A 25,858-nucleotide genomic window follows, 5' to 3' on the forward strand; every position below is an offset into this window, starting at 1 on the left:
GAGCAGTTCCAATTGCAATTAAAGCAAATGTACTTTTTAAAGCTTTCCTCCTGGAATACTCTTTTTTCAGATAATGTGTCACAATTTGGGGTTCAGGAAATACAGAAGTTTTATTTCTTTATCCTGGGATTAAGCTAACTCTTGACTAAGTTCTTAACTAACTTAACTGAATTCTTCCTCTCACACTTATTGGCTGTGTGACTCCGAGAAAATCATTTCACATCTTTGAGCTTCAGTTTCCCCATTTTAGCTATAAAAGGGAGACATTTGATTCCCCAGGGTTACTTTGAAGCTCAAGTAAGATTATGTGTATAAAGTGCTTTGCAAAACTTAAAGTGCTACATAATTGTCAGTTTTATACATGTTTACCCACATTGTTGTTGTTGTTCAAGCATTTCAGTTGTGTGACTTTTCTGTCCATACTGTCCATGGGGTTTTCTTGGCAAAGATAGTGAAGTGGCTTGCCATTTCCATCTCCAGTGGGTTAAGGCAAACTGGTTAAATGACTCATCAGGCTCATCTAGTTAGTAAATGTCTGAGGCTGGATTTGAATTCAGGTCTTTCTGACTCCATGTCCAGCACTCTATCCACTGAGCCACCTAAGTGAAGAGGTTTTGGGATGCTGGGATCCTGAGAATGACAAGGCAGGGTCATCTGGAATGAACTCACACACCCAAGTCTTCTCTTAGTCAGGTGGCAAAATAGTATATTGTAATGCTTTAGCAAAAGAGGGCATGGGTCCTTAAGGGAACTTGAATGAGGATGGTACTGGGGCTTATATGGAAAAGGGACATGGTATTGTGGTTTAAATCCAGAGACACCAAAAGTTTTTGAGTTGGGGTCTTTGCACATCCAAAAACTGTTGTGGTTTCATGATGTGTTGTGGTGGAACCATCTCAAAGAATTCAGTCAGACCACCTGTAATCCAAGTATAGACATTTGTTGAAATTGACAACTCTCATGAAGCCAGCTAAGTTCCAAGAGGAACCAGCAACTTCAGAGAAAGCAAGATGGATTTTTATAAGATACTGATGCAATTACATAACAAATTTACATAAAATAGAGGACTATCATTAATATTAAAAAGGCAGGAGGAGTTTGTTAGGGGATTAGGTAATGGAGGAGGGGTCCCATCTATGGTTCAGTGTCAGACATTCTGGTCGTTTTGCCCTCCAACTGGCTAGCTATTGTGGTCCTGTCTGGTTAAGACAAAGAGTTAGGTATTGTGGTCCTGTCTTGGCCTAGATGGATGATGTGATTGTGATTGAATACAAGAACACAACTGTTTCTGTGGGAATGGGTCTGGGGGTAGTGACCAGGTACAGGAAGTAGCTAGGTTTCGATCACATTGACACACCTGCCATTTCTGTGGGAACTAAGAGTTCAAGGACACACCTGTTCTAGTGAGCAGTGAGGCATATATGAAGAAGTTAGGACATGGCAGGGGGAAATTGGTAGGTGCAGTGGGGCTGCTGTTCAATGAGGCTGGGCTCATAATGAAGTTAGAATATTGGGGCTGGGGGCAGCTTTATTAGGATTCCATCAATGGGAAAGGAATGCCAGGGATATTAATTAGGTAACCTAAGGATCCAGGTGTCTTTGGGAGGTGTGGATGGGAAAGTGTAGGGAGTATATCAAACATTGAGGGAGAAAAGACAGTTGTTTTTTTTTAATTTAGCTGCCAAAGACATGGATCTTGGGGATCTGGCAGGAGGAAAAGTCCTTGGGCAAGCCAGGAACAAAAATCCTTGGGCCAGGCACCCTTCTGTCTGTTTTAATAAGAGGGTGCGTTCTGCAACAAGAGAAAATTTTCTCACAATCAGGGGCCTACTAAGAAATTGGGAGGCTTCCAGAGACATGATCTTAGGGCTGGGAGCCTGAGCAACCCATTATAACTGCCTTCTGTTTATCTATATACAAATGTACTTACATATATAATGTTCAAATTTCCTTTTCACTCTATTTGAAGGTCTTTCTCCTGTTCACTTGCAGAACTTCTTGTTTTTTAATTGAATCATCAAACTTAACCACTCTGTCTCTTAGAGTTTGCATTCTTTTTTTTTGTTGTTGTTGTCGTTATTTGTTTGAGTTGGGTTGTTTTGGGTTTTTTCTTCTGGAAGTGATCTGTGAATTTTGAACAGGTATTTCATTTTCTATATTTAGAACTTCTGGGCAGTTTTCTTGTATTATTTCTTGCAGTATACTGTTCAGGTTTTTTGACTTATATTCTTTTGGGAGACCTATAATCCTCAGGTTGTCTCAGGCTGTCCTGTCTGCTAGATCAGCATGTTTTGTTTGGATAGAGAAAGTAATTTATTTTAACGGTTTTTTTCTTCTCTTCTTCTAGATTGTACTTCACTTCTGTGTACTTGCATTCCCAACTGGTTATTCTCTCTTTTATTTCTTTGGTGAGTCTTACTGTCCCAGATTCAAATTTTTCTATTCTATCAATTATTTTTGCTATGCTATTATCTCCATAAATTCTCCTCTCATAATTCTCATTTCTCTTTTAAACCACTCAGGGACAGCATTTTGTGGTTCCATGTTCTCCTTAAATTCCACAGGGTTCTCTGTCTTTTTAAGTGTTGAATCTTTTGCTTCATTTTGCAGTATTTATTCATAGATGTCTGGACTGATTTATTCAGTCTGGAGCAAAGTTCCCAATCAACTGCATGAGTGTACAGCTGCCCAGTGATTGAGATGCTCAGGCACACACTGACTTGTTGCAGCATGGATGAAACTTTCTTTTAAAAACACTGCTGATTCTGAGTCACTATTTACATGCTTGTTCTTGCTTTCCTTTCTCAAAGCTCTGTGTATTCTAATTGGTTTAGCAACTGCCACTGGATTGATTGTTAGGTCATGTAATCTTTGCTGTCCATCAGACTGTTAGGAATGAAATAGGTGGCCTTTCTATTTTCAGATGGTAAAGTGATGATTGACTATAGTAATTACTAGACTTAGCTAGTTTCAGAAACCTGAAGTTATATAAGATAGACTCAAAGCCCTTTGATATCACCTTCAGGAAAGGAAAAACTTTGTACTATTCAATGATAAATAAAAAGAAACTACACAGTTTTTCTATTTTTAGTAGAAATGTTTGTATTATGTATCTTACAAAAACAAACACAACTTTTAAAGGGCTGCACAGTCATCAGGTTGTATAAATTTTTTCTGTTTCAAACAATAGCAGGTCTGTGCATTTGTAAAAATAAATGAATGAATGAATGAATGAATAAATAAATAAATAAAAGGAACATTCATCTGGAGGGTTATGCTTCTTTGCTTATACTTTTAATATTTTCCCTGTTGATTTATCTGCTTTTGTTTAAAGTCTTTGAGTTTTTTTTACGAGATCTTTTGTAATTTCAGTCTCCCCCACCTCACCCTTATTTTCCCCTATTAATCACTTTCTGATTCCCTCCCCTTTGATGGTGGTTTCCCTGAGGACTAGATCTCAAAGCTTAGTAGCCTCCTGCTAAGCCAGACAATTCCCTGTTCACCAGCCTAAGTCTCTGTCCCCCGGTGACTTTTGGGAGAAAAGGACACAGGAAGAAAAATAAAATAAAAGGGCTATAGAGAGGGGGAGAGGAAAGGAAAGACAGAGAATTGCATCTGTCATTGTGCCATAAGATGTGTGGCAGTAAGAATAAAATAGAAAAGATAATTAAGTGCCTACTGTGTACTAGGCACTATGCTAATCACTTCACAAATGTTATCTCATTTGGCAATATTTGATTTTAATATTTAAAACGATAGGCCTTTACTAAAGTGTTTTTAATTGACAGATGTTTAATGGATGTTCAATAATGCAAGCAATAAGGACCAACAGCTTTGTTTTTGTTTTGTTTTGTTTTTGCTTTTTGGAGGGGGGGAAGGCAGGGCAATTAGAGTTAAGTGACTTGCCCAAGGTCACACGGCCAGTTTTTGTGTTGTGTCTGAGGCTGGATTTGAACTCAGGTCCTCCTGACTTCAGGGCCAGTGCTCTATTCACTGCACCACCTAGCCGCCCCCCAACAGCTTTATATAGAAGAAGGCAGGTTCATTTTATTGGTCTCCTGTCTCAGATCTGGAGATTAGATATTGTCCAGCAAAGCACCAGTTGTACTGGCTTGTGACTTGGCAGTTTCTAGAAAAGAGTAGAAAAAGAGAGTGTGAGGTTTGAGGAGAGTGAATCTAGAATATTAAGTTGTTTATTACAAGCAACCTTACAGATATCAGAGACCCAAAAAAACAGAGAGGATTGTTTGAAGCATCAAAATTAAGAACTTCATTTTCCTAAATCAGAATTGATTATTTCGGGGGGCCAGGTAGCACAGCGAGTAAGAGCACCGGCTCCAGTGTTGAGAAGACCTGGAGATCGAATCCCGGGCTCAGACACTCAGCACCCACCCAGAAACACCTGGCCGTGTAACCTTGAGCAAGTTACTTAACCCCAATTGCTTTAAAGAAAAAAAAAAATAATTGATTATTTCTCACCACTAGTATTGTATCCTGAATTACCTCCTGTTTAGTATAGGATTCCTTATTGAGACTAACACTAGACAGGAACTCTGTCAGAGTATAGCTCCTACCTCATTTTACTTCCTTTGCATTTGCCAAATAATTATACAAGTTCTGAAAGTGAGGGAGACAAAAGTTAAGGGAAAGATTTGCTTATTAAATCACTCCTATGTGTGACTTGGTTACAAAATTATTTTAGGACCATGGTAGGAAGTTAGGGAAACAATAAGAATCTACTTGTGGAGTATGTAAAAAAAGCACATAATTAAAATCATAACTCTAGACTTAGCTTAAAAAGACTGAGATCAGGTCCATCCCTCTTATTTTTCAGATGAGGAACTAGAGCCTGGAGAAATTGTGACTTGCCCAAAGTCACACAAGTAATGACAGCTTTTATACATATTTTTAGAGTTTGCTAAGTAGTTTCCAATTATTATCTCATTTTATCCCCACAATAACCCTGGAAGATAAGTACTATTATTATCTCTATTTTATGGAAGAGAAAATGGAGGCATAAATTAAGTGACTTGAACAGGGTTAGACAGCTAGTAAGCTCCAAAGGGCAGTTTTGAACTCAGGTCTTCCAAGAGACTCCAGGTGCATAACTCTACTGTGCCACCGAAGATGTGAGCCCAGGTCTTCTGCCTGTTTTGTCATATTCTTTTGCCTCTTTTCTCTGATCTAATGCGAGCAGGAGTCATTGTTTGGTCAGATGAATAACTCAGACTTGCAAATAATTGATTTTTCACAAAGAGCTCAACAATTCTACCCTCCCAAATAATTTATTTTATACTTTTTTATACTGTGTTAATTCCTAGGTTCAACACTCTTGAAGAGTTGGTGTCTCCTTATGGTTCTGACAATGATTCTGGAAGTGTGGATTTACAGCTAAGCAACTTGGAAGGGATTAAGAAAGATCCAAGTAATGCTGATATCATAGGTAAAGGAGAAAAAGAGCCTCTTTAGATCAAGCTGTTAAGTCTGCTAAGTAACTAATTGGGTATCAGCACTATACTGCAAATCTGGCCCCTATCCTTTGGGAACTGGCAACCAAGTTAGGAAGACAAGAATGACATTCAGGATTATGAAATTTAAGTTCCTTAAACCTATGGATTATAAAATTTAGAGCCAGAAGGGACTTTAGAGATCATTTAGTCTAATGTCTTCATTTTCCAGATGAGGAAAACAAGACCCAGAAAAATTAAGTGACTAGCTCAATGTCATATAGATAGTAAATGGCAGAAGTAGGATTAGAACTCAGGCCTTTTGACTTCAGTCCAGTGTTTTTGTGGCCCTGTTTCTAGATATAAATTAAAGAAAGTAATGATATAATACAATATATTTAGTGTCCTTGGTGATCACTCTACAGACTAGACTGGAAAGGGGCTGAATCTAGCAAATGAAAGTTGATGGCGATGAATATAGGTTTCTGTGCGTAGATTTTAAAAAGTCAGTTGCAGAAACACAAGCTGGATAGTACATGGCTTAGTAGCAACTTGTGTGAAGAAGATTTTAATTAAATTCCAAAAGCACTGATTAAGTGACTTACTACTTTCTAGATTTCTTTCACTGAGGATAAAGGTAAAATAAAACATAGTAGGCTTTACACTGTTTAGTAGCTACCACTGACTGCAAAATCAAAATGACTCAGCAATATGCTACAGTGACAGAAACAATCTAATGCCGTTGACAGGCTTGGATCTATTTCTGATCTTTGGTAAAGGTTTCTCACGAGCTGCTTCAGACTGACCCTGCCTCCTCTTTTGCGCATGCTTCTTGTCTACGTCTGCTTCACTCTTCCATTGAATAATCCCACGCACAGGAGGCCTTTCTCCAGGTGTTTGAACATTTTGTAGATACCACTGCAGGGCAAAGTCTCTTAGCCCTTATTTTATCTTACTCTTATGATCCACCTGCCTCCCTTGCTGGCCTTGTATCTCTTGGATATTATCTTTTATCCAAATTCATGTGTGCAAGTCAACATTGATAATGTGCGTTAGCCTTTTTACACCTTCCACATCTCTTACCCTGTATTAGTGACCAGCAGTTTTATTCTGATTTTTGACCCTACAGCATCCCTGAGACAAATGATATTTAAAAATGGGCTTAGATGGTACATTAGGCTGTATCAGTAGAAGTTTATTGTCTAGAAAAAAAAAAGGGGTTTATATTAGTTTACAGCATATCAGTAATAACAAACCAATCGGACCTCATCTAGAGTATTTTGTTGAGTTCTGAGCACCATGTTTTAGTAGTGACATTGACACGCTGACAAAGTCAAAACCTTAGAGTCATCCCTTTATTGTCTTTCTTCCTTGTACTCTACATCCAATGAATAGCCGCTGCTTATTGATTCTACCTCCACAATGTTTTTAATCTGTTCCCTCATTTCTATTTCTCTTGTTTCTACTCAAGGTCAGGCCTCTATAAACTCTAGTAGCCTGATTACTACTATTTCTGCCTCTAATCTCTTCCTTCTTCAACTCATCCTTTACACAACTACCCCCATAATCTTAATTCTTTACTCTGACTAAATCAGAAACTTTGAGTGGCCACCAAAGTATATGCTTCTGTATCTGGTGTCCGGAGCTGTTTACAAATTGGCCTTTTCTTTTGCACTTTTCAATCTACTTTCCTTCCTATTCTATCCCTTATGTTCCAGCTAACTATAGTTGTAGCTACCTTAGTTTTCTGTTATCAGTTTTCTCGTCTCTTTACCATTACTTACTCTGTACTATCTTCTTAAGATGGCTTCCTCTACTCCATCCTTCCCCCATATCTGTCAAAAATCCTTTCCTTGCCTCAAGACATCCCCCCGAGGACCATTTTATCCATGAAGCCTCTTTTTGAATCTCCAAGCTAGAAGTATTCTCTTTCTTCAAATTTTGTATTTTGTACTTTGGATCTCTCTTTGTACTTGTTTTATTTGTCTTTCTATTAGACTCATTTGTATGTGAGAGGCAGCTGGCATAGTGGAAGAAAGCCAGCCTCAAATCCAGGAAGACCTGGGTTCAAGTCCTGTCTTTGACATATACTGGTCAGTCAGGGGACCTTGTCCAGGGTCACTTAACCACTCAGTCATCTGGGCTCTAAGACTCTAAATTTCAGAGAAGGCACTGACCTGCATTGACCAAAGCAGCTTCTTTACCTGAGAGTTCCTTAAACCTATGAAATCACAGGTCCAGGCCCTATCTCTGTCTTTTCATATGTACCATGTTTTATTTCATCATCATGTAACATCTCCTTTGGTGATACCCTACATACTTTCAAAATGGGGATCAAGGTATTTTTTCAGTTCACACTGCTAAAATAGAAGCAGCAGGGTAACAGGGGATAAAGCACTGGGTCTGGAGTCGAGTTCAAATCTTACCTCAGATACTTAACTAGTTATATGACATAGGACAAGTTACTTAACCCCTATTTGCCCCAGTTTCCACAACTATAAAATGAAGAGAACAATAGCACCTTCCTCCCAGGGTATTGTGAGGATCAAATGAGATCATATTTGCAAAGCACTTAGCACAATGCCTGGTGCATAGTAGGCACTTTATAAATACATATTCCATTCCCAATTCGCCTTGCACCCCAGAATCATGTCTCATTAGCCCCTATCAGAGTACACTTATTCTCAGTGGCCAGGCAGTTGCCACAGCTCAAAGCAAAGTCATTTACTGACATGGCACATGAGCAGTAACAACAAAGCATTCCCCCATGAAGCTGGGATGCCCCTTCCCACAAATACCCAGGGTCAGCAGGAAAAGTAGGCTCACACCCAAAGAATACCAGGATGCAGAGAATGTGCATGGTCAGAGCCAAGTGTATCCCTTTTGTACTGCAGGGACCTATCGTCTTTTTTCTTCTCTTAGTCCCATGACATTCCTGGTAGGCCTGGAATCTTTGCTGGGTGTGTCAGTCAGCTAGACTCCCTGGGTCCGCTCCTCTCCATAGCTCAGCTCAGCTCAGTTCCATCTAGGCTCTCTAGGCCTCTTGTACACTGGTCCACTACTATGAGGTGAATTGTTCTGCTTCCAGACACCACTGGAATTGGGGTAGAAAGGAGAATGAAATCTCTCCCCTCCCTCTCAGGACTCTAGGGAAAAGGCAAAGAGCACTTTGTTCTTAAGAGTTGGGTTCTGGGAGCGGCTAGGTGGTGTAGTGAGTAAAGCGCCAGCCCGGAGTCAGGAGGACCCGAGTTTGGTTCCGGCCTCAGACACTTAAACCTCCCCCTCCCCCCCCCAAAAAAAAAACAACTAGCCGCATAACCTTGGGCAAGTTACTTAACCCCAACTGCCTTCCAAAAGGCAAAAAAAAAAAAAAAGAGTTGGGTTCTTCTTCCATAGCTGACTCACTTCTTGAGTGTCAGATGTTACTGTCTCCCAGTTGAGAGCACTGTTCTTATTTCTTGACTTAGAAAATACTGCTTTTTTTTTTTTAAGGATGCCAAGGTTGTAACTGATCCTTTAGCCAGCCAATGGCTAACTTCCCCAAAGTGCTATCAGTTTTAATTGAAGAGCATCTTCCCACTTCCTAAAGAAGTAAAGAAGCATAAACACTTCCTCATACCTTCTTTGTTCCCTTCTTTACCTTTGTATCCTAAAGACTTAGGACAGTACTGTTCTTACACATAATGGACACTTAATAATGTCAGTTAGGTTGAATTAACAATTACAACCATTCAACAATTGAAAATTCTTCCTTTTCAGTTCAAATGATATAAAAGTTCTGAGATGGGACAGATCCAAATAGACTGAATTACAAAGGGAAGATTTTATGAAAGAAGTAGAATGTCAGCTGGGCCCTAAAAGGAAGTTCAGGATTTTGCTTAGTGAGGAGGAGAGGAATTCCAGGGGGAAAAAACATGAACAAAGACATGAAAGTAGGAACAAATTTGCAAATGTGTTTGATATCTGGGAAAAAAATAAAAGAGAACTGGCCTGACTAAAGCAGAGAGTTTATATGGGGAAGAAGTAGAAAATTAGGTTGAATAGATATCAGAAAAGAAATAGTAATGGGGCCATGATTACTATCACTTACCTAAGGAAAAGATGGAGGAGTAATCCAGCCCCTACTATAGTCCAGCATTGAACTATATGGACAATGGAAAGACAACATAAGCAGGAGCGGGGAGCCTGTGACCTTGAGGCCACATGTGGCCCTCTAGGTCCTCAAGTGAGGAACTTTGACCAAATCCAAACTTCACAAAACTTTACAGAACAAATCCTCTTATTAAGGAATTTGTTCTGTGAAGTTTGGATTCGGTCAAAGGACCACACTTGAGGATCTAGAAGGCCACACGTGATCTTAAGACCACAGGCTTCCCATCCCTGAATAGCTTAATGGTTAGAGTCTTGGGGTCAAGAAGACACTGGAATCATAGGCAAGTCACTTGATCCCCTCAGTGCTTTATGCAGCTCTCTAAGATAAAAAAATTATAGACAGATGCTGATCAGCATTAGTGGAGGGAGTTATGTTGGAAATTTCCTATGGGCATTGAAATTACAGGAAACCATCCCCTTTCTCTCTCCAAACAGGAAATGCTACCATTATGATTTTTCAGACTACTGAGTATTTGGTCCAAGCCTATCACTGGGATAGGGAATTCTAGTGAGAAAACTTCCCCTACCAATATGGATCCACAAATATTATGTAACTTAAACTCTTAAAAGTAGCCTGTGGACACCAAAGTTCAGTGATTTGTCTAGAATCACACAGTCAGGATATATCCAAAGTGAAACTTAAACCCAGGTCTTTTGTCTCTCACCATATATTTAGCCTATGTAATTACAGAAACAGAGAATTATCATGGATAAAAAGAACCTTGAACAGCATCTGATTCAGCCACTTCATTATGCAGATATAGAAACAGGTTAAATTATTTGTCTAAAGTCATTCAACATTCTATAAACATTTATTAAGCATCTATAATGCATTGCACTGAAATAATAGGAGAGATATGGAGATAAATAAGACTTTGTCCCCACACTCAAGGAATTTATAATCTAGGAGTGATGATAAGATATGTACAGAAATAAATATAGCATAAATCAAAATATGTGTATAAGCTAAGTCTGTATAAAATATGAAATCAGATGGAGTTCCTGCAAATACTTTGCACATGAACCTTAAATAAGGACCATGCTAATCTACTCTGTTTCTAATTTTAATCTATACATATATTAATGGACTAGGATATGAGTGCCATTGCCACACAGAGGGAACTTAATACATATTTGTTGCAAGTATTCTTTATACTATACACTAATACTTCACTGTTGCACAGGAAGTTTTAACTTTCACCTTTTTTTTTTTATTAGACTCAGACATTTCTGATACCCCTGGAATTTCTCAAAAAAATGTTACAGAAAACGTTACACATTCAGAGCCTGAGGGGCCCCCAGGTGTGATTATAATAGAAAGGCTAATAAATTCCATCCAGGACTACCTTAATGGTGATCAGAAGGTATGAGCAGACTTCACATCATCTCTGATTGGTACTTCTATACTTTCGTATGTCTTTTTTCATGGATACTTAATTTTCTAGGACGCAGTCCATGCTTATAAGCACTTAGTACCTTTAAGCTTAAATTTCCTATTAATTATATTTGTTCTTCACTTTTTAATCTGAAGGTGATTGGCAGAGAACATAAATAGAAATGAAATAGTTCTGCTTTCCCTGTTTTTGTCCTCCTTAGCATTTTTAATAAGCCTGCCCTTATTCTGGGTGTAGCCTTTCTGATACTTATTCTACAGGCTGACTGGAAGGGCTCCTTTATGCTTATTGTTCTTTGTGTGTTCATCCTCATGCCTTTTGTATAAGGCCCTTGGGAAAATATGAGTGTTTTCAAGAGTTTCTTGTGAGCTACATTTCCTTCCCTTGTTTTTTTCTTCCTAATTGGAATCATTTATAATTGTATCATCAGAATTTGGTTTTGGAAACTCCTTCTCCTTCTTGAGCCATTTTCATTTTAAGAGTTTCTATTTGTACCTACCTTTTCTCTGAATTTTTAAAAATTTGCTCTCCTGATTTCTAGGTGCCATATCAAACTAGTCCTAATATTCCCCATTCTTGGATGTTATAAATTCTAACAAAATAAGAGTTAATAATGGTGATTTTATTCCTAGGTTTTCATTGTTTCCAGTTTAACATTCAAATCTTTCTTGCTGGGGAAATTGAATTTGTTCAGTAGCAGCATTTTCCCTCATTATATTCTCTATCTTCTGAGAGATCTGAAAATTATATATTTATTTATTCTTTGGCTTGTGAAATCATAAATTTCAGCACAAAAATCTTAGGACAAAATAAAATTCATATACAATATTAATTAACAGAACTGTAGTCAATCAAATAAAAAAAACAAATATTGAAACATTTGGAAAAGTTTTTTTCACAAAAGTTTTATTTGCAGATAGGGCAAGAGTTTGTAACCAAATAAAAGATAGAGAGGATCACGGGGGATAAAACTAATCATTTTGATTGTATGAAATTAAAAAGTTTTTGCATAAACAAAACCAATGCAGCCAAAAATAAAAGGAAAGTAGGGTTGGGGGAAAGAAGGAATTACAACAAATTTCTTTGATAAAGGCTTCAGTTCTCAGAATATAGGGAAATGAACCATGGTTATAAAAATAATAGCCATTGCTCAATTTATAAATGGTCAGAGGATATGAACAGGCAATTTTCAGAAGAAATCAAAGCTATCAATAGTCACATGAAAATGCTCTAAATCACGATTGATTAGAAAAATGCAATTTAAAAGACCTCTGCGATACCACTTCACACCTATCAGATTGGCTAACATTACAGAAAAGGAAAATGACAAATGCTGGAAGGCATGTGGAAAAATAGGAACACCAATATACTGTTGGTGGAGTTGTGAACTGGTCCAGCTATTCTGGAGAACAATTTGGAGCTATGCCCAAAAGGATGTAAAACTGTGCCTATTCTTTAACCCAGCAAAACTATTTCTAGGTCTATATCCCAAAGAGATCAAAGAAAAAAGAAAAGGACCTATATGCACAAAAATATTTATAGAAGCTTTTTTTGTGGTAGCAAAGAATTGGAAATTGAGGGGATGCCCATCAATTGGGGAATGACTGTGGTATATGACTGTGATGGAATACTCTTGTGCTGTAAGAAATAATGAGAAGGATGGGTTCAGAAAACCTTGGAAGACACATGTGAACTGATGCAAAGTTAAGTGATCAGAACCAGAACATCATGCACAGTTAGAGCAATATTGTAAAGTTGATCAACTGTGAAAGACTTAATTACTCTGATCAAAGCAGTGATCCAATGCAATTACAAAGGACTCAAGATGAAAAATGTAGTCACCTCCAGAAAGCAAATTGATGAACTTTGAGTGCAGTTTGAAGCATACTTTTTATCACTTTATTCATCTTGCTTCTTATTTTTTGCAACTTGGCTAATACGGAAATGTTTTTCATGACTTTGTATATATAATGGGCATCATATTGCTTGACTTCTCAGTAGATGGGAATGGAGCTGGATGGAGGAAATTTGGAACCCAAAATTCTTTTTAAAAAGTTAAAAAAAAAGTACTATATGCATGTAAGATATTAAGGGCAGCCTGATATAGTAGAAAGGACAGTGTGTTATGTTCCAGGATTCTAGTCCTAGTTTTGTGACCTCAAGCAAATCATTTATGTATGTGCATTCTGGGCATTTGAGCCCCCAAAACAGGGGCTACACTTAAATTCTCTGGGCCTTGTTTTCCACATCTGTAAAAAGCAGGTTAGACTTATTTGGTTGGCTCTGAGATCCCTTCCAGCTCTAATATTCTATGATTAAAAAAAAAAAACCTTAAATACAATAAACATTATTAAGAACCTATTACATATTCTTTTTCCTCCCATGAATTCAGGGTGATCTTGAAAAGCTGACATTCTTGAGATCTTTGTCCTCTCTCAGCCGAACTTTGCCCTTTGAGGAAACCACTGACTTGTTCATTCATGAGCACCTCTCACAAATCTTGGATGCTATAGCTGTGAGTATTTCAGCCTGATTAAATTTTCATAAATTATGTAGGATTTATTTTTTCACCAACAAAATTTTCATTAGCTCACCAATATCTACTAATGCTTTCATTCTTCCTCCCCATCTACAAATTAATTTTTGATGGCATAATAACTGTATATGGGCATCAGAATCTGCCTCAGGCAAAAATGAGAAATAAGCCAAGTTTGTTTCTGATACCCTCTTTGCCTCCATTCCAGTAGCAGAACAACTTCCTTTACTCTCATTTCTGGAATGGGAATGGGAATTCTTGTAAATTCTGTCACACTATTAGCTGATAACTAAAATGTTAGCTGTGACCTCTGCATAATATAGGCTACAAGCCTTTTGCAATCAAGGTCTGAGCTAGCCTTATACAGATAACGGGGTACTGTGATGTCCAATTGTGAGAGAGCACTGATAGCAGCTCCATGCAATGCAGGAAATATTCCTCTAGGATCTTATAGTGGCTTTATGGGTACAGAGATCAGCTGGAATGGATTCTAGTTGTACCGGTGCTTCTGTTGGTATTTAGTATTTAGGTGAGCCAAATAACAAGAATGGGATTGGTTTATCTTTGATCAGGGTAGCATAGATGAGGTGGTCAAAAAGATTGTGAAAAGTAATGAAATACATGCAGGAGCATGACTCAGCTTCAGTGTTGGAACCTTTTTCTTTTTCCTCTATTTCATAATAATGGTGAATGAGAATGTCTTTGCCCTTCTGGGGCTGAGGCTCATGCTGCTTTAGATTATTAGAATGTGTATTAGAATTGGAAAAGTGTTTGATGATAAAACTTAGAGGTCAGATGCATTCTTTAAAAAAATTTGTTATTTTGAATTTAACAAATGTCAATTGACATGAGCATTTCTATATACATGGAACAGAAAAAAGGATTACATATGAAACCTCAAATCTCTATTATGATATATATTTATATGTATTTATATTTTATTTATATGTTTGCCTTCCCTTGAATTCAAAATACACACACATACACACATGCACACAAAAACATACACACAAATATTTCATGTCAAGTAAAACAAATCCATATATTTGTATGTATAATATAGATCATATTTAATATCATTGTACGTATATAACCTGTATCAGATTACTTGCCATCTTGGGGAAGGAGTAGGGGAGGGAGAAAAAATTTGGAACTCAAAATCTTATAAAAGTGAATGTTTAAAACTATCTTTACATGCAATTGGAAAAAATTATACATATATACCTATATATACACATAGATAAATAGATACATGATTGATAGATAGATAGATAGATATAAATAATCTCATATCCATGTCAGTCACTCAGCTAGGAAATGGGTAGCAACATGCTGGGTCATTCATCCACTGGGGTTGTGATTGGTCATTGCATTGATTAAAGTTCTTAATTCTTTCAGTTATTTTTTCTTTGCAATGTAATCACTGTATAAATCATTCACCTAGTGCTGCTAATTTCATACTAAATAAGTTTATATAGGTCTTATCATGTTTCTCCCTTTCATTTTTTCTTTTGGCACAGTAATATTCCATTACATTAATATACAATAATTTGATGAGCCATTCACCAATTTATTGGTACCCCCTATTTTCTAGCTCTTTGTTACTGCAAAAAGTGCAGCTATAAATTTTTGTACATGTATGTCTTTTCCTTTTATCTTTGATTGGGCGGGGGGAACAATATAAGCCTCAAAGTGAATTCACAGTTTAGTTACTTATTGTGTATAGTTCCAGTTTGCTTCCTAGAATGGCTGGATCATTTCATAGCTGACTAGTAGTACATTACTTGCAACTTTCCTCTTATTTCCTCCAACAATCATTATTGTCTTTTTTTTTTTTTGGTCACTTTGCCATTCTAATGGAATTGAGATAGAACCACTTATTTGTTTTAATTTGCATTTCTCACATTTAGTGATTTGTAACATTTTACATATGATTATTGATAGTTTGGATTTCTTTTCTTGAAAATTATCTTTTCATATCCTTTGAACATTTATCTGCTAGGCAATGGCTCCTGGTCTTATGTATTTGAATTCCCTATATTCCCTATATATCATAGATAGCAGATCTTTATCATAAAGAACTCTGCTACAAAGATTTTCCCCAATTAACTACTCCCTTTTAATTTTGTCTGCATTGATGTTGTTTGTGAAGAAGCTTTTCAATTTTATCCAATCACTATTATCTATTTTATCTTCAATAATCATATTTACCCTATGTTTGGAAAGTAATTCTTCCTGTGGCCATAACTCTTTGAAGCCTCTAGCTTTAAAAGACATAGATCAGATATTCTAGAGCTATGTATCTTGTTAAGTTGATTTTCAACTTCCCATCTTGGAGAAGGGGCATATGACAGTAGTCCTTAGGCATTTCATAGTAAGGTAATAAGAATCAGGATCAGGATAGTAATTGTTGAAATGGAAAGGAGTAAGCAAGGCAAAACTGAAGAAAATAACAGAGGAAAAATTAGCAAGACTCAGTAATTAAGGAAGATGGTGGAGTAGGTCAAAAAATTCCAGGCTCTCTAAATTTCCTTCACAAACAAGACAAAACATTGCCTCAAAGTGAATGTAGAGTGACAAGAATAAATAAAGGTTGAGGTAAAGCAGTTGTCTTCCTAAGACAACTTGAGAGGCACTCAGGAAAGACTTGACCTCCAGGGTGGAGGTTTGGCCTCAAGAACTTTCACCTCACAGGAAGAAAGGGAGTAGGAGAGCTGAGCAGGGGAAGATTGAAAAACCCTTTGCTATCTTGGGATGCTAGGCACGGATGTAGTGACCAGATGTAGTCCTGGTCTGTAACTGCGGGCAAGAAGGAGCTAGCACATGCCTTGGTGAGTACAGTAGCAGAAAGGGAGGAACCCTGCTGCTTGTGGGCACTTGTAGAAGAGTGGAGTCCTTGGTTTTAGCTTCAGAGGGGAAACCTGAAATTTGCAGTCATGGCAGGAACCACAGGGAGAAAAGGCATTTATAGGACAGAGTGGTTGGGGGCTTAGAAGTAGAGAGGAGTGCCTGAGGTTGGGTACCCACAGAGCTCAGAAAATCATAGTAAAAAGGACCAGAAGCCCAGGACATCATTACCTACACCTTGGGACTAGAACCTGATTATAATAATAAGTTGCTAAAAATAAAACAAAAATAAAAATAAGTGAGAAAGGAGAAAGAATCTAACTGTAGACAGCTAGTATAGGTATAGAAAAGATATGGGTTCATATTCAGAGGAAGATAATGAAGTAAAAAAAGTCACTCCTATCTCAGAGAAAAGTCAAATGGTCACAAGCCAAAAAAGAGTTCTTGGAAGAACTCACAAAGGGCTTTAAAAATTAAATAAGAGAGACTGAGGAAAAAAATAGAGAAATTTTAAAAAAGCAATCCAAGAAAATTAAGAAAATTATGAAAAGAGAGTCATCCAATTGGGAAAAAAGATCCAAAAAGAAGAAAATAACTACTTGAAAACTACAATTGAGCAAGAGGAAGTGAATGATGTTATAAGATAAAAATCAAAAGATTGAAAAATAGAAGAGAGTGTGAAACATATCCTTAGAAAAACAAATCTTCTGGAGAACAGATCAAGAAGATGCAAAATGAGAATTGTTGGACTACCTGAAAGTTACAATCAAAAAAAGAATCTTGATACAATATTACAAGAAATTATTAAGGAAAATTGCCCTGAAGTACTAGAATAAGAGGATAAAGTAGAAATAGAAAAAAAAATCTACTGATCACCACCCGAAAGTGATCACAGGATGAAAACTTACAGGAATATCATGACCAAGTTTCAAAGCTCCCACATTGAGGAAAAATTATTACAAGCAATAACAAAAGAAAAAAACAATTAATACCGTGGAGCTACAATCAGCATTACAGAAGACCAACAGCTTCGACACTAAAAGACTGCAGATCTTGGAACATTATTTCAGAAAGCAAAAGAGCTGAGGTTACGACCAAAAGTAACTTACCCAACAAAGTTGTGTATATACTTTGAATGACCAAAATTTAAAAAAAATGGATATTTAGTGAACTAAAAGACTTTCAGATATTTGTAACAAAAAGACCAGAACTCAGTGGAAAATCAAACATATCAGATCCATGAGAAACATAAGGTAAATATTAAAGACCAATTACAAGGGACTCAATAAGGTCATATTGTTTAGTTCTTATATATAAAATGTTATCAATATTCTTAAGACTGTCATTATTACTTGGGTAGTTTAGAGAAAGGTTGGGGCCAAGCTGAGTATGATGGGGTGATTCTAAAAAAAACAAAATTTGGTAGGAAAAGTTAAAAAGGAGTAATTATTTCATGCAAATGAGACACAAAAGGAAGAAATGATACAGAGGAAGTAGGTGGGAGTGAATGGCTGGTAGTGCTGGAACCTGAACTCTCCTTGAATCTGGAGTAGAGGGAACAACATATACATTAGGGAGGGTATAAAAGTCTTAAATTTATAAAGAGAGAAGAGGGTGAGGGAATGGGATAAGGTCAGATGAGATTAAGATTTAGGACAGTATGAGGAGAGGATGAAGAAAGGATTCTTTATAAGGGTGTGAATTAGGGAGGTAGTGATTAGAAGTAAACTAGATCAGTGAGGAGGGATAGGGTAAAAAGAAGCTGAGAAGGACAATATTGAGGAAAAATAGGATGGAGGGAAATGCACAAATAGTAATTATAACTTTGAATGTGAATGGGATGAATTCCCCATAAAACAAAAACTGATAGCAGAATGGATTAAAAATCAGAATCTGACAATATGTTGTTTACAAGAAACACATTTAAAGACAAAAGATACACGCAGAGTTAAGATAAATGACTGAAATAGAATTTATGCTTCTGCTGATGTTAAAAAAAAAACAAGCAAGGAGTAGTGCAGTTTAAAATCTCAGACAAAGTTAAAGCTAATCTAAATCACTATTGATTAGAGAGATGCAAATCAAAACAACTCTGAAGTACCACATCACACCTATGAGATTGGCTAACATGATAGAACAGGAAAATGATAAATGTTAAGATATAGGAAAGTTGGAACATTAATTCATTGTTGGTGAAACTGTGACCTGATCCAGCCATTCTGGAGAACAATTTGGAACTATGCCCAAAGGGCTATAAAAATGTGCATACCATTTGACCCAGCAATACTGCTTCTAGGGTTGTATCCCAAAGAGATCATAAAAATGAGGAAAGGACCCATATGTACAAAAATATTTATAGCAGCTCTTTTTGTGGAGGCCAAGAATTGGAAATTGAGGGGATGCCCATCAATTGGGGAATGGATGAACAAGTTGTGGTATTTGAATGTAATGAAATACTATTGTGCTATAAGAAATGATGAAAAGGTGGACTTCAGAAAAACCTGGAAAGATTTATATGCACTGATGCTTAGTAAAGGGAGCAGATCCAGCAGAACATTATGCTCAGTACCAGCCACAGTGTGTGAGGACTGATTTTGATAGATTTAACCTTTCTCAGCAATGCAAGGACCTAAAATATTTCCAGAGGATTCATGATAGAAAATGCCATCCACATCCAGAGAAAGAACTATGGAGTTAGAATGCAGAGTGAAGCAGAGTAATTTCTCTTTTGTTTTGCTTTGTTATGTTTTGTTTTCCTTCCCATGGTTTCTCCCATTTGTTATAATTCTTCTATGCAGTATGACTATTATGAAAATGTGTTTAATAGGAATGTATGTGTAGAGCCCATATCAGATTGCATTCCATCTTGAGGAGGGAAGGGGAAGGGAGAGGAAGAAAATTTAAAACTTATGGAAGTGAATGTTGAAAACTGAAAACAAATAAATTAATAATTTTTTTAAAAGTTAAAGCTAAAATAGATTTAATTAAAAGAGATAAACAGGGAAACTACAGTATGATAAAAGGTACCATAGACAATGAAACAATATCAATACTAAACCTATTTACACCAAATACTATGGCATCTATCTATATTTTTAAAAGAAAGGTTAAATAAATTACAGGTGGAAATAGATAGTAGTACTGTAATAGTAGGAGACTTTAATCTTCTCCTCTCAGAACTAGATAAATCTAATAAAAAATAAATAAGAAAGAAGTCAAGGAAATAAATAGAAGTTTAGATAAGCTAGATATGATAGATATCTGGAGAGAGTTGAATGGCAATAGAAAGGAATACACCTTTATCTCAGTGGTACTTGATACCTTTACAAAGATTGACCATATTTTAGGGCATAAAGATTTTATAGTGAAAAGCAGAAATATTAAATGCATCCTTTTCAGATCACAGTACAATAAAATTACATTTACTAAAGGACTATGGAAGCATAGAATAAGAAATAATTGGAGGCTAAATAACCTATTAAAGAATGAGTGAGTTAAGGAACAAATCATGGAAACAATTTCATTAAAGAGAATGACAATGAGACAACATATCAAAAGCTATGGGATACAGCAGAAGCAGTAATCAGGAAAATTTATATCTCTGAATTTATTAATTAATAAAATAGAGAAAGAGCAGACCAATGAATTGGGTATGCAATTAAAAAAAAAACTAGAAAAAGAGCAAATTAAAAATCCCCAATTAAACTCTAAATTGGAAATCCTAAAAATTAAATATGAGTTTAATAAAATTAAATATAAGAAAATCATCGAATTAATAAATAAAACTGGGAGTTGGTTTTATTTTATCCAATTATATATTAATAAATTTGACAACTTAAGTAAAATGGAAGAATATTTACAAAAATATAAATTGCCTAGATTAGCAGAAGAGGAAATAGAATATCTAAATAGACCTATTTTAGAAAACAAAATTGAACAGGCCATAAATGAGCTTCCTAAGAAAAAAGCACCAGGACCAGATGAATTTACAAGTGGATTCTATCAGACATTTAAAGACCAATTAATTCCAATATTAAATAAATTATTTTAAATAATAGACAAAGAAGGGGTCCTACAAAACTCCTTTTATGACACAAATATTGTACTGATACCTAAATCAGGAAGAGTGAAAATAAAGAAAATTATAGACAAACTTCATTTATGAATATGAATGCAAAAATCCTAAATAAAATTCTAGCTAGGAGATCATAACAATGTATTACAAAGATTGTACATTGTGACCAAGTGGGATTTATACCAAGAATGCAGGGATGGTTTAACATAAGGAAAACTACTTATATAATTGATAATAGAGACAACAAAAATCATATTATTATATTAATAGATTCAGAAAAAGCTTTTGATAAAGTGCAATACTCATTTCTATTACCAACACTTGAAAATATAGTATAAATGTATTTTTCCTTAAACTGATAAGAAGCCTTTAACTAAAACCATCAGCAGGTATTATTTACAATGAGGATAAGCTAGAAGCCTTCCCAGTAAGATCTGATGTGAAACAAGGATGGCCACTATCGCCAATATTATTCAATGTTGTAGAAATTCTAGCAATAGCAATAAGAGAAGAAAAAGAAATAGAAGGAATCAGAAAAGGCAATAAAGTAATAACATTATCTCTTTTTCAAGACAATATGATGATATACTTAGAAAATCCTAAAAACCAACTAAAAAGTTAATGTAAACATTAATTTTAGCAAAGTACCAAGAGACAAAGTAGACCCACATAAATCATCAGCATTCCTATATATTATCAACAAAACCCTGCAAGAAGAGATAGTAGGAGATACTCCATTCAAAATAACTCTGAACAGTATAAAATATCTGGGAATACACCTGCCAAAGGAAAAATAGGAACTATATGAACAAAGTTATATTAAAATTTTTTATATACAAATAAAATAAGATTTAAATAATTGGAGAAATATTAATTGTTCATGGGTGGGCAGGGCCAATATAAAAATGACAGTTTTACCTAAACTAATTTATATATTCATGCCATCCTAATTAAATTACAAAAAATTATTTTACTGAGTTAGAAAAAATAATAACAAAATTCATTTGGGAAAATAAAAGGTAAAGAATATCAAAGGAACTAATTTTAAAAAATGTAAAGAAAGGAGGTTTAGCAGTACCAGATCTTAAACTAAGGCAGTAATTTTTAAAGTAATAAGTAATAATAAAGCAATAAGACAGTAATTACTAAAATTAACTGGTACTGGCTAAGAAACAGAAAGGTATATCAGTGGTACAGAGTAGACAAACAATTACAGCAGCAAATGACTTTAATAACCTTGTTTTTGAAAAATGTAAAGACTTGAGTTTTGGAGACAAGAAGTCATTATTTGGTAAAAAAAAAAATGTTGAGAAAGCTAGAAAGCAATTTGGCAGAAATTGAGCATAGACCAATATTTTAAACCAAAATAAGGTCAAGATGCATACATGACCTAAATACAAAGGGAAAAATTTGAAGAGCATGGAACATATTATTATCAAACTTATAAACAGACAAATGATTTGTGAACAAACAAGAGATAGAGAATATTGGTATGCATAAAATGGATAATTTCATGTTTATTAAATTAAAAAGATTTTGTAGAAATAAAACCAGTGTGGCTAAGATCAGAAGGAAAGCAAAAAATTGGGGAAGAAAATTTATAAACAGTCTTTCAGATAGAGGTCTTATATCTCAAATATATAAGAATTCTGTCAGTCTATAAGAATGTGAGTCATTCCCCAATTGATAAATGGTCAAAGGATATGAACAATCAGTTTTCTGATAAAAATCAAAACAATTTGTAGTCATATAAAAATGATCTAAATTATTAATAATTTGAGAAATGCACATTAAAACAACCTTGAGATATCATTCTACACCCACCAGATTGGCTAAAATGGTTGAAGGGGAAAGTGACAAATGTTGGAGGGGATGTGGAAAAATTGGCATACTTATTCACTGTTGGTGGAATTGTAAACTAATCCAACCATTTTGGAGAGTAATTTGGGACTCTGCCCAAAGAGTTATAAAACTGCCTCCCTTTGACCCAGCAATACCACTATTAAGTCTCTTTCCCAAGATGATTAGGGAAAAAGAAAAAAAATCTATACATTCTAAAATATTTATAGAAGCTCTTTTTGTGGTGGCAAAGAAATGGAAATTATGGGGATACCCATTAATTGGGAAATGACTAAACAAGTTGCAATATATAATCATGATGGAATATTACTGTGCTATAAGAAATGCTGAGCTTGATGATTTTAGAAAACCATGGAAAGAACTGTACAAAATAATAAAGAGCAAAATGAGCAGAACCAAGAGAACATTGTATACAGCAACAGCAATATTGTTTAAAAACAACTTTAAGCAACCAAGTCATTTTGATTATTATAAATGTCCAAATTAACTACAAAGGACCTATGAAGGAAGATTCTGTCTGCATACAGAGAAAGAACTAATAGATAGGATTATGTATAGTATGGCTTTACACACACACACACACACACACACACACACACACACACACACACACACACACACTTTTACCTAATGGTAGCATCTCTAGAGTGGGAGAAGAGAGAAGGAAAGAAAGTTACATGATAATTTTATTATATATTTAAAAGGAAAAGCAAGTTGTACATAATAGATTTCTAGTTTCATGTGCAAACATTTTTTTTGATTCTGCTTTGTTATGGAAATCCTTGTTTTATTTCTTAAGTTCAGAATTTTTAAAAAAGACTGATTAATTGGGTATGAGAAGTAAAGGAGGAGAAAAATAATTTCAAGGTTATGGTCTAGAGCAATTCTTTTTTTAAATTTAATTTTCCCCCTAATTACATGTAAAAACAATTTTTAACATTCTTTTTCTTCTAGTTTTCAGTTACAAATTCTCTTCCTTCCTTCCTTTCCCTTCTTTGAAAAGTCAGGCAATCTGATTGATATAGGTTATACGTGTGCAATCATGTAAAGCATATTTCCATATTAGTCATTTTGTGGAAGAAAACCAAAAACACCCAACAACAACAACAAAAAAAACATGAACAAAATAAAGGGAAAAATAGTGTGTTTTATTCTGCATTGAGACTCTTATCAGTTCTTTCTCTGAAGGAAGATAATATTTTTCATCATGAGTCCTTTCAGATTTGTTTTAGATCATTGTATTGCTGAAAATAGCTAAGTCATTCACAGTTTATCACTGTACAATATTACTGTTACTGTATGCAATGTTTTCCTGGTTCTGTTCTCTTCACTTTGCATCAGTTCATGTAAGTCTATAGGTTTTTCTAAAATCTTCCTGCTCTTCATTTCTTATAGCACAACAGCATTCTATTGCTATCATATAGCACAAGCTATCAATAACCACCCGAAAAATGTTCAAGATCACTATAGTCAAAAGAGAAATGCAAATTATAATAAACATGAAGTATCACTTCATTTCTATGAAGATAGTAAATATTGGAAAAGATGAGAAAACACATTGATGGAGGGGCCATGGTAAAAACAAGCACACTAATTTAGCCGTGAATTTTGGAAAACAATTTAGAATTATGCAAGCAAAAAAAGATAGTGAATATCTTCTGACCTTGAGATTCCTCCACTATGATTATATACTATTTTTGGTAGCAAGAAAAGACTCACATGTACAAAAATAATTGTAATACTAAGGCATGCAATTATTTGCTCAATAAAAGTAAGAAAACAAAAAGTAAGAAACAATATTTGTGACCCACACTTGGGAAATGGTTTAATAAATTATAGTACATGAACATAGTGAAATATTACCACTGCATTGTAAAGAATTATAAATGTTAAGAATTTAAGAGCTCAAAGAACAGCATGAATAATGAATAAGTAAAGAATAGTATAAATAATGTCAACATGGAAAGAATAAAACTGGTCAAATACAAATAGTTTGTTAAAAAAAACAAACTAGCAAAGTTAAAGGGCATGTCTCCCTTTCTGTTAACAATTTATAAACTAACTTTTTTATGTGCCGGGGCACAAGGAGAGAGAGGAAAGTGTGGTTTAAGTATTTCTTGGGAAATACATTTTGTTTTGACACAAGAGATATCAATAAATTTGGAAATTTTGTTTAAATACCTACTCTATATCTCTCCCTCTTTCAGTCACTGATTTTACACTTAGTATGTCTTCTAACAAGTTGAAGATATGATTCTCTTGGGTTGTGTCACTCTTATTTCAGATGCTCATTCAACAGGAACCACTTCACTCTCTCTTCAGTCCTGTGCGCCAAGAAGTCTTCATAGCCATCACTGACCTGAGGTGACTCAGCAAAACATCCCCTTCATAGTGTGTTTTCATTTGTGATCAAAGTCATAGACAACTGACTTAAACTAGTAATTTTAATGCCTAGTTGGTATTTATGGAAGAAAGAGTAAGAAACATTTATTCATTTGGTAAGAGGTCTTTGATCTCATTTAAGGTATCCCCATAATCGATTAAAGGAATTTAGGATTTTATAGGACATTCAGATACTGTGGAGCTTCAAAAGCACTTGGGAACATAGGTCCCTTTATTATGTCCCTAGCCAATGTGCTGACTTGTTTACTACCAGTATTAGTCATATCCAACAAACATGCATAACAGTAAGAACTGAGAAAGTGGATGAAATGAAGCCAAGTACTACTCCACTCTTTTTTCAGAAAGGCAGAATTAGAAATCTTTCAGTCTTTTAATAAATGTTTAGAAGAGGGGCAGGCAGGTAGCACAGCGAGTAAGAGCACCGGCTCCAGTATTGAGAAGACCTGGAGATGGAATCCCGGGCTCAGACACTTAGCACCCACCCAGAAACACCTGGCCGTGTAACCTTGAGCAAGTTACTTAACCCCAATTGCTTAGGGGCGGCCAGGTGGCTCAGCGAGTAAGAGCAGCAGCTCCAGTGTCGGGATGACTTGGATCAAATCTGGGCTCAGATACTCAGCACCACACCCAGAAATAACTGGCCGTGTAACCTTGAGCAAGTTACTTAACCCCAATTGCTTTAAAAAAAATTTTTTTTTAAATAAATGTTTAGAAGTACTAGAATAAACCAACACACTTCTGTATTTCGTCCATCAAAATAATAAACAAATTATCCCTTTTTTATCACTTTACTACTTATATTTAAATTGTACATTCTCTTACCTTTTCTACTCTTCTATATTATCAAATCTGGTATTTCTCTCTCCCTAGTTACCAGGATATCAATTTACTACTTGGGTCTAAAGATAGATCTGATTTGTTCAGTGGGCTCATTAAAAGCATAATAACCTTGCCCTCCATAAAGACTTTAAATATACTTCAAACAGTCATGCCAAGTGGACAATACAACACAGAGGTAATTATAAGTTTTGTCTTAATAACCTATAAAACTCTTCTGAATCTCAGTGGTGACATCTCTTGTATTTTATCTTGTAGAAAGAACCAAATGTTATTTAAAGCCAAATTTGCTAAATAAAATGTGTGA

General features: G+C 35.4%; 2 protein-coding genes across 3 annotated transcripts in view; one reads left to right on the plus strand and one right to left on the minus strand.

Moving 5' to 3' along the window:
* Positions 1 to 25,858, minus strand: part of RPN2 (ribophorin II) — a 99,221-nt gene that overhangs the window by 57,810 nt on the left and 15,553 nt on the right. The gene's annotated exons all lie outside the window — the stretch shown is intronic.
* MROH8 (maestro heat like repeat family member 8) overlaps positions 1,246 to 25,858 on the plus strand; it is a 62,517-nt gene continuing 37,904 nt past the window's right edge. Inside the window, exons 1-6 of the mRNA XM_069063592.1 lie at positions 1,246 to 1,319; positions 5,322 to 5,443; positions 10,818 to 10,963; positions 13,386 to 13,508; positions 24,596 to 24,675; positions 25,585 to 25,729. Of these exons, the coding sequence (XP_068919693.1) occupies positions 1,246 to 1,319; positions 5,322 to 5,443; positions 10,818 to 10,963; positions 13,386 to 13,508; positions 24,596 to 24,675; positions 25,585 to 25,729 (690 nt within the window). The remainder of the gene's footprint in view (positions 1,320 to 5,321; positions 5,444 to 10,817; positions 10,964 to 13,385; positions 13,509 to 24,595; positions 24,676 to 25,584; positions 25,730 to 25,858) is intronic.

Source organism: Petaurus breviceps, unplaced genomic scaffold (genome assembly GCF_028583685.1).
Source record: "Petaurus breviceps papuanus isolate PSGF00001 unplaced genomic scaffold, PetGlider_PUasm1.0 90591, whole genome shotgun sequence".
Lineage (NCBI taxonomy): Eukaryota > Metazoa > Chordata > Mammalia > Diprotodontia > Petauridae > Petaurus > Petaurus breviceps.